The sequence below is a fragment of the Rhinopithecus roxellana genome, chromosome 4, assembly GCF_007565055.1.
Source record: "Rhinopithecus roxellana isolate Shanxi Qingling chromosome 4, ASM756505v1, whole genome shotgun sequence".
Taxonomy (NCBI): domain Eukaryota; kingdom Metazoa; phylum Chordata; class Mammalia; order Primates; family Cercopithecidae; genus Rhinopithecus; species Rhinopithecus roxellana.
Window position 1 is genome coordinate 171,088,439 of NC_044552.1, and position 13,612 is coordinate 171,102,050.

Genomic DNA, 13,612 nt, shown 5'->3' on the forward strand with positions numbered 1-13,612 from the left:
GAGGCAGAGGTTGCAGTGAGCTGAGACTGTGCCACTGCATGCCAACCTGGGTAACAGAAGTAGATACTGGCTCAAAAAAAAAAGTCACTCCTCATCCATTCAAGTTTAATCATGAGATTGAAGCATCTTCAGGTTCCACTTCTAATTCTAGATCTCTTGCTATTTCCACCGCATCTGCAGTTACTCCCTCTACTGATGTCTTGAGCCCCTCAAAGTCATCATGAGGGCTGGAATCAACTTTTTACAGAATCCAGATAATAGTGATATTTTGACCTCCTCTCATGCATCAAAAATATTTTTTAATCGCATCTAGAATGGTGAATTCTCGAGCAAGTTGTCAATATACTTTGCTTGGATCCATAAGAGGAAATGCTCCCTATGTCAGCTATAGCCTTACAACATGTATTTTTAAAATTTATTTATTTATTTTATTTTATTTTATTTTTTGAGACAGAGTTTCGCTCTTGTTCCCCAGGCTGGAGTGCAGTGGCACGATCTCGGCTCACAGCAACCTCCACCACCCAGGTTCAAGCGATTCTCCTGCCTCAGCCTCCCAAGTAGCTGGGATTACAAGTGCCTGCCACCAGGGCAGGCTAAGTTTTATATTTTTAGTAGAGACAGGGTTTCACCATGTTGACCAGGCTGGTCTTGAACTCTTGACCTCAGGTGATCCACTCACCTCGGCCTCCAAATTACTGGGATTATCTGCATGAGCCACCGAGCCTGGCTCACAAAATGTATTTCTTAAAAAGTAAGTTTTGAAAATCAAAATTACTCCTTGAGCCATGAGCTGCAAAATAGATCTTTTAGTAGGCATGAAAACAACATTAATCTCTTTGTATATCACCATCAGAGCTCTTGGGTGACCAGGTGCATTGTCAATAAGCAGAAATACTTTGAAAGAATTTTTTTTTTTTGAGCAGTAAATCTCAACAGTGGGCTTAAAATATTCAGTAAACCATGTTGTAAAGAGATGTGCTGTCATCTAGGCCTTTATTATCTCATTGATAGAGCACAGGCAAAGTAAATTTATTTTAATTCTTTGGAGCCCTGGAATTGTCATAATGGTAAATGAGCATTGGCTTCAACCTGAAGTCACCAGCTGCCTTATTCCCTAACAGGAGTCAGCCTAAACTTTGAAGCTTTGGAGCCAGGCATTGACTTCTCCTATCTAACTCTGAAAGTCCTGGATGGCATCTTCTTCCAATAGAGGACTGTTTAGTCTGCATTGAAAATGTGTTGTTTAATGTAGCCACCTTCATCAATGATCTTAGCTAGATCTTCTGGATAACTTGCTGCAGCTTGTACATCAACCCTTGCTGCTTCCACCTTGTACTTTTATGTTATGGAGATGACTTCTTTTTTTAAACCACATGAACCGACCTCTGCTAGCTTCCAACTTTTCTTCTGCAGCTTCCTTACCTCTCCACATCTTCATAGAATTGAAGAGATTTAGGGCCTTGGTCTGGATTAGGCTTTGGCTGAAAGAGAATTCTGGCTAATTGGATCTTCTATCCAGACCACTCAAACTTTCTCCACATCAGTAATAAGTTTGTCTCACTTTCTTAACATTCATGTGTTCACCAGAGTAGGCACTTTTAATTTCCTTCAAGAACTTTTCCTTTGCATTCACAACTTGGCTATTTGGTGCAAGAGACCTAGCTTTCAGCCTGTCTTGGCTTTTGGCATGCCTTCCTCAGTAAGCTTAATTATTTTCAGCTTCTGATTGAAAGTAAAGATATGCAACTCTTCCTTTCACTTTAATACTTAGAGGCTGTTGTAGGGTTATTAATTTTCCTAATCTCAATATTGTTGTGTCTCAGGGAATAGAAAACGCCTGAGGAGAAGGAGAGATAGTGGGAATGTCTAGTTTTTGGAGCAGTCAGAACACACATATTTATTGATGAAATTCACCATCTTATATAGAGGCAGCTTGTGATGACCTAAAACAATTATAATATTAATAACAAAGATCAATGATCACAGATCACCAAAACAGATAAAACAATAATGAAAACATTTAAAATACTATGAGAATTGCCAAAATGTGACACAGAGACAGGAAGTGAGCACATCCTGTTGGAAAAATGGTGGTAACTTTACTGATTTTCTTTGAAAAATGTAGTATCTGTGGCATGCAATAAAGCAAAGTGCAATAAAAAGAGACATGCCTGCAATTTCAAATTGGAATCAAATATTTTAAATTCTGTCCAGTCTTTATTCTCACTATTATTTTTGGCTCTTTCCTTTTTGTTTTGCAATGTAGCGGGGACCTTTTATTATTAATTTTTGTGTCCACATTGTCAGGCATTCAATTTGGTACATAATAGGTGTTAAAATATTGAATAAAACTGAACCTCTGGCATGACATACTGCTTTATAAATCTACATCTAGGTTGATAATTAATACCATACAGTCTAAACTTTTGTTATATTTCAGATGGAGGTAACTTGCCTTTTTCTAAATGCAATGCCTAATATTTCTGCAGATTTAAATTCACAAACTTGGCATTTTACTATACTACAGTAACTTTCAGATTTTACAGTACACTTTTTCCCCTAGTCAATAATATATAGGTTAAATAAGAATAACCATGGGCAAAAATAATAGCTCCAGCAGTGAATGTCAGAGAAGTGCCACTTCATATCTGTTATTTTTGTCTTGACATTATATTAAATGTCTACCTCAAACAGAAAATTCCCCTAATCACATGATGATTTTATTTTCAAAGGCAACAATTTTCCAAGGAAAGTTTGCTAAATATGTATTTTGAACGTCTGTATAAATGGAAACTGAATCTCTCACATCCACGAGCTCACTAATGCCCTAGACCACATTAAAACTAAGTTTGAAATACTAAGAGTTTTTTCTTTCTTTTGTTTTTCTCAACACTTTAGTAACCTGTGTCAGGGAGGGGAGAATGATGCAGCAAATGCATAACAAAGATAAAACTGGTTTGTCACAGTGAGTTCCAGCTTCATGCTGTCTAAATGAAACCAAGTTTCCCCTATGAAGAACGGGTTGCTCCATTTAAATTATCTTTGTTCTTATAGGTCAAAATATCATGTCTTTTACTTGTTTGGGTGAAAACCACATGCCCTAGCTTCTGGCACAGATAACAAATTAGAAAATATCTAAACCACGTATATTTAAATGTAATATTTAAAGTACATTGTAACTGAGATAGAGTCTGCAGTTTATGAGGAAACAGCTCATTTGCATACCAAAGAATCTCTCAAAATTGTAAATTCTGTGTGTCTTTGACAGCTTCACTTCAGGCATGGAGATGTGGAGATGTTTGATGTTTAGAGAGCATTAACTTGTATAGAGCAGAGCAAGACTTTATTCATTGCACAATTGCCAAAGATACTCTTTTTGGTTTCCTTTGAAGATAAAAATTACTATCTGTTTGGACCAGGAAGTTCATCTGTCTCTGTATAACTCTCACTAGGGGTAATATATATTTACGTGACAATCAAATAAGTATTCTCTATAAAAAACCATGCCTGTCATTCATATTATACAGGGCAGGTGGGAACTGGGGACAGCAAAAACTTAACCTTGACAAATCTTCCTAGAACTTTAAGTAAAATGGGGCCTAACTCCATAAACTTGACATTATTGTATGATGTTAAAGCATAGTTGCCAGATGAAGATGTTTTCCCTGCTTTGTTCTTTTTAAATGCGTTACATTAGATAACATGTATTTTTTACAAAATACATTAAACATGTACCCAATGGGTTTCTTTTTGTCTGAAAGAAGAAAAGCATAATGTTTTAATACTGTCTTTGAGCTCCAACTAAGCCTAAGTATAAAACCAAAAGCTTTGCTGGAAAATCTTAACCATTTTCTTTTCAAATTGATATATTCAACACAAAGGTCAATGTAGATGATTTTAAAATTGCTTAGTTGCACTGTTTTATGTTTCTCTCATATTAAATATTGTTCACTGATTAAAAATTAGTGCAAACAGTATTGGAGACTTTCAGTCTCTACGGATTCCTAAGCCTTTAGTATAATAACTGAATAGCCTCAATTCATTTTTGCATTGTAAAAGTAACATGAATTTCAAATTACTGTCACAATGATGACCAAAAGTAAATAGGAAAAAAAAAAACATTTAAGCTGATAAACAGAACATTTTCATGGATACTATGTGCTTATGGGATGGGAGAAAAATAGTTCCTACTACAAATAATAATAAAAACTATAAGAAAAAGCTTCTTACTAGAACCTAACAAGGGCTGACACTACACAGCTATATTTTCTGCTCATTGTCACTGCAAATTTTGCATCATGGATGATTTGCACAATTTAAAAAGCATAAAGTTAATTTGCCAAATAGCATGATCTTGTAAAATTTTAAAAAATTCCTCTGGCCATACTATTTTTAATTAACCAAGTTCATGACCCTTCTTGTGAGGCTCCATCCTCCCCAGGCCAAGAGTGGTTGAGTAGTGGAGATAGTGCCGGAACCCCAATTTCTGACTTAAGTAAAACTCCATGTACTTACTACTCTATCACACTCTCTTTTCTTAATGCTTCTTTCTCTTAGCTCTGCACTATATCTTCTCTCTGATTTTCAGTGAACTATACTCCCCTGGTTTTCAAAATTGCTTTTTCTTTTTCCTTTTTTCCTATTTTCCTAAAGTCAACTTGAGCAGTAAAGAACAAGAAGTTTCAGAGTCAGACTAATCAGGTTTATTTGATACCTGCCTTTCACAGTTTCCATGATATTTCAAAGAGATAGTCATACAAAAGCTTCATACTTAATACCCTGTCAATAAACGCAATGTTCCAAGCCATAGCACTTTTTAGAACTATTTTTTCTTGCATCGTGTTGACTCCTTAGGCTTTTGAATTGTTCTCAGGTTTTCTCATGACCTATCTCAAAAACAAACTGTTTCTAATTATTGTCTCTAATTAATGTCACCAATAATATGAAACTAACCTCCAGATTCTCATATTATAATAGATATTAAAAAATGATTACTTCCTCATCTGCTTTTACAAACATAAGTATATTTCCAGACTGCTCTGCTTAATATGAGCGTATTTGGTTTTCATTTCAGTAACAACAGACACTGTTCAATTTAGAGAGTAATTTGCACTTACGAATAAATTTGGTGACCAGAGAATTCACTGATCCATATATGTTATGAAAATTAATTCTTATTAAAAGTTTTTTACTCTACTAACAACATCAACTGTTTTTTTCTTAACGCTTTATTGTGATGAAGCTTAAATATTCCCCAAAGTAGAAAATATTGTAATGTAACTTAATGTGCCCATCATCAGCCTCAACTAAGCAACTAATGGCCAATCAACTAATCAACTAATGGCCAATCCTAACCCACCCGCACCCCAACTACTTTCCTCTTGGACATATTATTTAGAAGCAAATTTCAAACATCACCTCACCTCTTTTGTAAATATTTGAATGTGTATCTCCAAATAATAAGTAATTTTAAAACACAACCACAATACAGTTATCCCACTAAAAATATAATTATTAAGGTTATCTAACATCCAGACTGTATTAAATGTTCACTTATTTCATTAGAATTTTTTAAGGTTGTTTGCTTGAATCATGATCCCATCATTACACACATTGTGATGGGTTGCTAATTTTTTACATTTCTTTTAATCTATTCTCCAGATTTTCTTGTCTTTGTTCCCAGGAACTTATTTGAAGTAACTGGGTTGTCTGTACTGCAGCGGTTCCCATAGCCTACTGCCTACTATGGTGTAGATTTTAGCATATTCCTCATGCCTCTATTTCTTAAAAATTGAAGACTGTGTATTTCATTTTCCTTCCCTCCTTTCTTGCTTTCTCCTTTCTTTCTAGTCAGAAGAGTCAGTTCTAGCTATCATTTTACTGGTTGGTTGGGTTATGCCTTATATTTTGCCAATAGTGTGCCTTTTTTGTGGCTTCCAGACTTTTATCCATGGGTCTGTGCATTGCCCTCAAGTGTTGCATAATGAAAAAATCCAATCTTCTACTTAAACAATCCATGCACAAATCTTTTCATTTAACTGTGACTTTCATCGTCGTAGTCCTCCTCTTTTGAATAGGCTATCTTTCTAATGTCAGTTTTAAAATGTACTTATGAGACTAAAAATAATATTTTATATGTGGTATGTTGTTTTATCAGGAAAATGAAGAACATCCCCTGGAAGTAACCACGGCTTGAAACTAGTACTACAACCCTTTGTACCCCCAGGTCATCCCCACTTAAGCCAGACCAGTTGCCCTTTGCTTTGATGAGGTAAATGAAGAAACATAGGTTGGACCACCTCATAATTTCACCATCTGTCAAACTAGATGATATAACTTGTTTGCCTAGTTGTTAAGTAGTCTGGCTGTGAATTCTTGAATACTTTTTTTTTTTTTTTCTTGAGAGCAACCGTGAGTAATCTAGTGCTGCAGAGTCTATGGGAGCAATGTGGTGTGTAGAATATAAATGACCATTTTTGCTCTAAATTTTGAATATCAAATCCTCTCATAGGTATGATTGTTACAGAAGCAGTGAAATGTGATTCAGCTAATGGTAAGGAAAGAATTCCACGCATAGTACAATAATTTTTCTCCTGAAGCCTGAGGTTGCGTAATGGTTTATAAGTTGACAGTTTGACATAAGCTCTTCTAACATTTTAAATAAAAAGCTTTCTTGAACTAAGCGTTCTAGTAAATACTAAGTTAATTATATATAGGATTCCCAGCAACTTGGACACATCACATTGCAAGGAAGATAAAGGACTCTTTATAGCCCTAAACCTGTGTGCTGTTTGAGTGTAATCCAGTCTGGGCCTGATTCAACCTCCTAAATGTAACATGGTCCTAGTGTAGGCTCCAACAACAACCTAATTGACCAACCTAACAGTCTCACACAGCAAGAGGACATACCCAATATGACTCTGTGGTCAGGCATGGTTATGAATACTGGCTATATCACATACAGTTGTGTGAATTCTAGCACATTCTTTGAACTCTCTTAACCTCAGCTTCCTATTCTCTAAACAGCAATAATACTAGCCTTTATCTAATTTGGTGGCCCTGAAGATTAAATGAATATTTATCAAGCTTAATACAGTGCTTGACATCTTATGTCTTCAGAATAAATGTAAGTTGTTATCATTGCTGTTATAATTATCTTTATGAATTTATTGTGCCAGAATCAAAGGTATTATTACCCTAAAATCGTTTGGGGTTCAACTTTGTCCTATTTCTAGTTTATCTATTGCTCTGTACCTGAAACACAATTCTGTAATTAACATTATTTCCTTTCTTCCACTGGATGAAGTAAGCCAGCTTGGAACCTGCAGTGGAAATAGATGTGAGCAGCTAGGTGAGGTTATAGGCACGGCATCACTGTAGTTGAATAAGCTATGGGATGAGGCACAGGAGGCATGAAATGTATCCTCAGGTCTCTCCTAATTTCCCATGACCATCAGAGAGTCATATAATATGTATGAGCCTCGTCTTCCCAAAACCTGAGATGAGGACAGTTGACTAGAGCTTTCTAAGGTAATGAGTTACCTCTTATATTCTTAAGTGCCACAAACTGTTTTGTTTGTGTGTGTGATAAATGGATGGAAATTGTAATTGATAGGTGGCATAGGTCTACTGATAGAGTGCTTACATTTCAGTAATATGTCCAAAAGTGATTGCAAGCCCCAGGCGTGGTGGTTCATGCCTGTATTCCCAATGTTTTGGGAGGCAGAGACAAGAGAATCTTGGCCTGAGGCCAGTGGTTCAAGTACAGCCTGGTCAACATAAGGAGATCCTGTCTTTACAAAAATAAAGCAAAAAAAAGTTAGCCAGGCATGATGGTGCACACCTGTAGTCCTAACTACTTCTGATGCTGAGGTAGAAAGATTGCTGGAGCCCAGGAGTTTGAGACTGCGGTGAGCTATGATCATGCCACTGCGTTCTAATATGGGTGACAGAGAGAAACCCTGCTCTAAAATAAATAAATAAATAAAAAAGTGATTGAAAAAGAAATATAGCAGATGAGATAACATAAGACTATTCCAGGCTCAGAAAATAGCCTGTACCAAGGCATTGTACAAAGGTATACCTTTTATAAAGGACTGGAGGAAGGCAATTGTAGCTAGGGCATGGAAAGTGAGAATTGCCAAGGTAACATGAAATTGTGTAGTAAAACAGTGTGCGAAAAACTTTGGATATCCTCAAAGAATGACTGTGCTACCTTAAAAGATAACTTCATTTGAGTTGGCAGTCTAATTTTCATTTGAGAAATATGATTAATAAATCAATCCAGAAAATGAAAAAAAGTACATAATTGATGTTCAGATAATAGAGATCCTATGAACTATTAAGACCCGGAAGTGGAAAATGACCATCACCCAGGAATTAGATGGCATTTCTACTTTTTAATTTTATTACTAATTCAATTATTTTTATGGGTGACTCCAGAAGGTCTTCCAAGGCCCTTTTAAACCCCCACAGAGTGGAGGCAGAAACAAAAGTTCTATTTCATAATCACGAATTTTCCTGTAAAAAGTCTTTTGAATCAAGTGCAAGTTCTACAGAACATAAGCCACAAGCAAGCCCAAGGTGGTTTAGTCAACTGACCTCCTGAATCACCTGTGAGCCCAAACACTGTGCAGAGGTAGAGAAACAGAAGATTAAGACACTCATAGCTATCTTAATAACTTGTGCAGAGCTAAGCAATAAGTTTTTATAGATAGCTTTCTTTAAGGCAAACTAAAAGCAACATGACACAGAATATTTAAGGAATAGGAAAAATGCTATTTATATTTAGTTAGCAAATTCTGAACTAAAATTGGTAAAGAGTAAACCTGATATCTTCTCACAGAAAAGAAAACACACACACAAACGAGATTTAAAGGGGCTGGCTTTAAATGTTAGTAATGCTGTGGTCTTGAGCAAGTCACAGAACATTTTAGCTACAGTTCCCTTTTCTGCCAAACTGAGATAATCATGCCTCCTTAATTGAATTGTGTCAGTTTTAAATAAGTAAACACACATAACATTCTGAGCAAAATACCTAACACCCAGAAATCTCTCAGTAATTGTTATTAATTTGGGGTGTCAGACTGAATTTCTCAGTGTAAGGTATAAATAAGGCAATTCTTACAAATATTGACTGAAAATCTCCAACAGAAATTACTGTGTGTCCATACTAATTTCTACCCCCAAAATAAAAACACATATTCTATATTTCAGTTGTATTATTCAAAACAAACCAGCACAGCATTTAACTTGGAAGTTGTTAAGAGCACCACCTATCTGAGTTTCTTACAGCTGTCAGAAGCAAATTTTAGATCCACCTCCAAAATTTTACCTCAGCTAGAACCAGACTGTGTCTGTATTCAAAGTAGTTTAGTTTTGAAGGGCTTCTTCATTCTAAGAAATATGTACATATATATATATATATGAGCCATATATGGAATATAAATATATATAACTAGCAACCATCAAATAGAAGATATGTATTATAATTATGTAGCTTTCAGTAAAGCATTGAAGCAGAAAATATTTATTGTAACATAAAGATAGAATTTACTATTTAGAGGAAAATGAAGAATGAATTTATGAAAAGAACCAGAATTCTAAACTTACTTACTTTATTTTAAAATCATATTGATGCACAGTAAGTTTGTGGAATTCCAATCTTTATCTCTGAATTTCCATTAATGGTCAAATAAATACAAATTTTGTGGGAGCACTTATGTCTTAAATTGTATATAAATCATATATATGTGTGTGTGTTTTACATAGCCTAGTAGGAAAGGAAAAACAAATTTAAAGTCTCCATTTAAAAATATCATAAAGCAAAAATGCTTCAAATTACTTTTTAAGTTTAAGTAAACATTAGTGTAATATTTTAAGTTCATCATGGTCTCCATCCTTGAAAACTTTGTAAATTTTGCTGGATAAGATATCATCCATCATGTTACATGACCATAGCTATTTATAGAGGTGTGAGTAACAACTGTTATCTAGTGGGGCCTTTGGTATAGCAGAGAACAGTTTCCACATGCAAAATTTAAGAGAAATCTCTTTTTGCTCCCCCAATATACAGATCTGGCAGCCTCTCAGCTCCTAAATCCACTTCTCAGATCCTGTATAGAATCACTGACCATGACAATTACCTTAAAGCAACATTTTAAATGGACACATTAACAGTCCATGTGGCTGTCAATTTGCATATTTTTTTTCCTTACTTGATACTATTGGAAAATGGTAGCAATACCTTCAGCAGTGATCTCAGTCATGGTGGTCGTCAAAAGTAAAAGTCAGCTGAAAAGTTCCCGTCAAGTAGCACTATGCAGACTATTTGGGGATTTGAGAACTCTGGTGGAGGGTTCTGTGTCAAAACCTGGGGGCTCTTCTTTTTCCTGGCTGTTTCTGCTGCTTCTTTGTTGTCCTGTTGAACTTTGCCTCTCCTCTGCAGAGTTCTCCCCCTGGAATCAACCTAAGCCCTTTCCAAGCAGCACTTGTGGCTCAGCTACAAGTATCAGCTTCAAACAAAAATAGCCTCATTTCCCTAGGACTCTTCAGCATGTGTCTGTTTTTTTTTTTTTTTTTTTTTTTTTTTTTTTTTTTTTTTTGGCACTCTAGAGGCACACACACAGAGACACACCAGCTCTCCAGCCCCAAAGAGAGACAGGCAAAAAAAATAAAAATAAAAAAGAAGAAGCCAAATGAACTACAAAGTATCATCTAAGCCCGCAGTTTCTCTAAGACAATTACAGATCTTGGGGTCTATGTCAGAAAACATGAAGTAAAGAGTTGAAAGTAATCTTATCCATGAGAGCTCAGATTTATTCTTAGTGCTTTTAATGGTCAGAACATTCTTCTTTCCCTTATTTGGCTTGGGGAGGGTCCCAAATGTCTACCACAGGCAAATGGGAGGGAAGTCTTAAGTAATTTTCTAAAAGTTGTGTTCCTGTTGATACAAATCTACTTAGCAAGTGCAGTTATTTTTATAGGGCTACACTTAAAAGGACAACTATTAAATCCTGAAGCTTTCTTTTAAAGTAGTCATATTGGAGAAGATTAATATTTTCTGAACACTGACCAATAAGGATTATGTAATGTGAATTTATAGTGTGATACTTGAAAACCGATGGATTCATGAATTACTACGTTTTTAATTCTCTTTAATACCTAACTAAGAACTAAATATCTGCATTTATCCATGCAATAAAAGGAAGCGAAGGTGACATAAAGTTTAGTAGTCCACAGCCAATATTTTAGTGAAATATTCCCTTATCTCAACTTAAAAAAAAAGGATTATAGCAGACACTAACAATTAACCAAATTGTCTGATTAGCATTTCACCTTCCCACTCCTAGACAGGTGTTAATGAGCAAAAAAATATTCAATAGTTGGTAGCTGGAAGGAAAAGGATAATCGAAGGGCACTGATAATCATAAACTCTAGCCAATCTGTAAATAATCAAGGGTGGACTACACTTTTATTTTATTCTCATATTCAACCTAATACATGCTTGTAGTTTAATCTTTTAGCTTGAACTTGCTACCTTTTGTTTTCAGACCTCCTGAATTCATATGGTACTTCATAGGTCATGAAGCAAAGCCATGTTTGTTATTTTTAAAATTCAGGCTCAGAAGAGTGCTTCTACAGCTATTTCTGTAGGCAATGACCTCCTCCCTGTTAGTGGTTCTGTCTTCATCTGCTGCCCCCATTCCTGACACAATAGAAAGTTGCTCATATATCAGCTGAATACATAAATTAGTAACAAATCTTAATTTACAAGGAGGAAATGATTACATGATTGCATTCATGATTGTATTCAAAGTCCTACATCTAGGACTAAGCCTAGAGCCTTTGAACTACAAGTTTGCTATCTTTCCCAAGAAGTGAGGCCTTGTTGCAGATACTATGACTTACAGGTAAAGTGGGTCACTGCAAATTAGGCCCACTAGTGGGATGAAAAGATACAAAATCCTCAAGAACAGCTTCCCAGAGTTCTGGGTTGGTCTAAGGAGGTATCCTAAGAGAAAAGCCCTCCTCACACTGCCCCCCCAGGAATCTCCAGTCAATACTGCCGCAGCACTTCCAATTGTCTTCATGTCTCCATTCATCAGTTACTTTCATAATCTTTCATTGCAGTTAACTGAAGGAATGACATCTTATGTAACTCATTAAGACTTTTCATGGGTCAGATCCTAAATAAAATTAAGCTCTGGGACAGGAAAAAACTCAACTTTTCAAACTCGTTTTACTCAATAAAAAGTTTGAATAAGACTCTAGAAAAGAAATACTAAATTCCTAGTATTGATGTTACTCTTAGGTTCCCAATCACTATTTTTCATGTTAAACATACTGGAAGGAAAAATAAGAAAACATATTCTAACCAATAAACATGTTTTGAAGATAATAGCTTTTTCAAACCTCTCTGTGAGATGAGTTGATGAATGTTATTAGACAGTGAGAAATTAGCATGGTTCTCATTTTGAAAAGTTATTAGGATTCTTTCAATTTATCTGAAACTCAATTCATGAGGTATGTCTTTGAATTCCAAATGGAACCCAGCCAAGTTTTCTGAAACCAAGCAAATGACATTCTTATAAGTGTATATACCCACTCTTCAGGGAACTCAGAGAATAAAACATTACAAACAATTCATTTGTCCTTGTTCATTTTTAAAGGGTCTTCCTTTTTAAAGAGGTGTTACCAGTTCACTGGGCTCTTTCAACAGGACCCAAAAGTGATAGTTCTCTCGTCTCAGCAATAGCTCCTAGAATAAGTCTCACATTTCACTTCTGTACCATCAGCATGGGTAGACTTATCATAGTTTTGCATACAGGGATATTTATAAAATTAGGACATTAATAACTGAGCTAGTCTATATAAGTAAATGATAAACTGTGAAAATGTGTTCTCCTATTAATGTTGCATTTAGGTCAAGGGGCATCTCCTACCTGATTATACTGATCATTATCACTTGAAATATTCACTAGGTATTCTAAATAGTCAAATTAGTAGATAAAATATTCTTCCTTAGAGAAATGTTTAAACCTTGCTCCTATGTCTGCTGTTATCATAAACACTCAATAAGACATGTATTCTATTTAGCTATGAGCAAAATACTGTCATCCACACCAGGTTTCAAAATGGCAAAATATTTGGGAGGCAATCAGAGAAGTTTTGTTGATTTTTTTGTTTCCACCAAAATAAAATAAAATTAATTTTTAAAAACTGTCAAACCACACTGCATTACCTCTTTCAGTGCTGATTTGTTTTTTCTGTTGTGTGTAAGAAGAGACATAGTTGGGTGTAGACTGCTATTTACCATTAGTCACTCATTTTCTCAAGGACTGGAGATATTTGAGAGAAAGTAAATTTTAGAGTTTATTGTCAAGGTTTTCTGTTTCTTAATTTACAGGCACAAATGGCTTATATACTTGGCTAACCTACACATAAATTGGTGGTAAATGGAAATAACGGGAAACACACTTTGTACAATATAGCGTGTCTAAACAGAGTGCAAATAAATGTGTAGGATATACAACTGGGTGAGAAAGAGCTATTTACTTGGATTTAAAAATAATAATTGCCATAACTTCCACATAAACCTAAGTTTTCAGGT

General features: G+C 35.3%; 1 protein-coding gene across 2 annotated transcripts in view; it reads right to left on the bottom strand.

The window, feature by feature from the left end:
* Positions 1–10,502, bottom strand: part of LOC115891968 (triadin-like) — a 134,267-nt gene extending 123,765 nt beyond the window's left edge. Inside the window, exon 1 of one of the 2 annotated variants that reach the window (XM_030929025.1) lies at positions 10,247–10,502. In XM_030929025.1, coding sequence (XP_030784885.1) covers positions 10,247–10,268 — 22 coding nt within the window. In that variant the 5' untranslated portion in view covers positions 10,269–10,502. The remainder of the gene's footprint in view (positions 1–10,246) is intronic. The other variant, XM_010375403.2, reaches the window with a different exon arrangement.
* Positions 10,503–13,612: the final 3,110 nt, after the last annotated feature.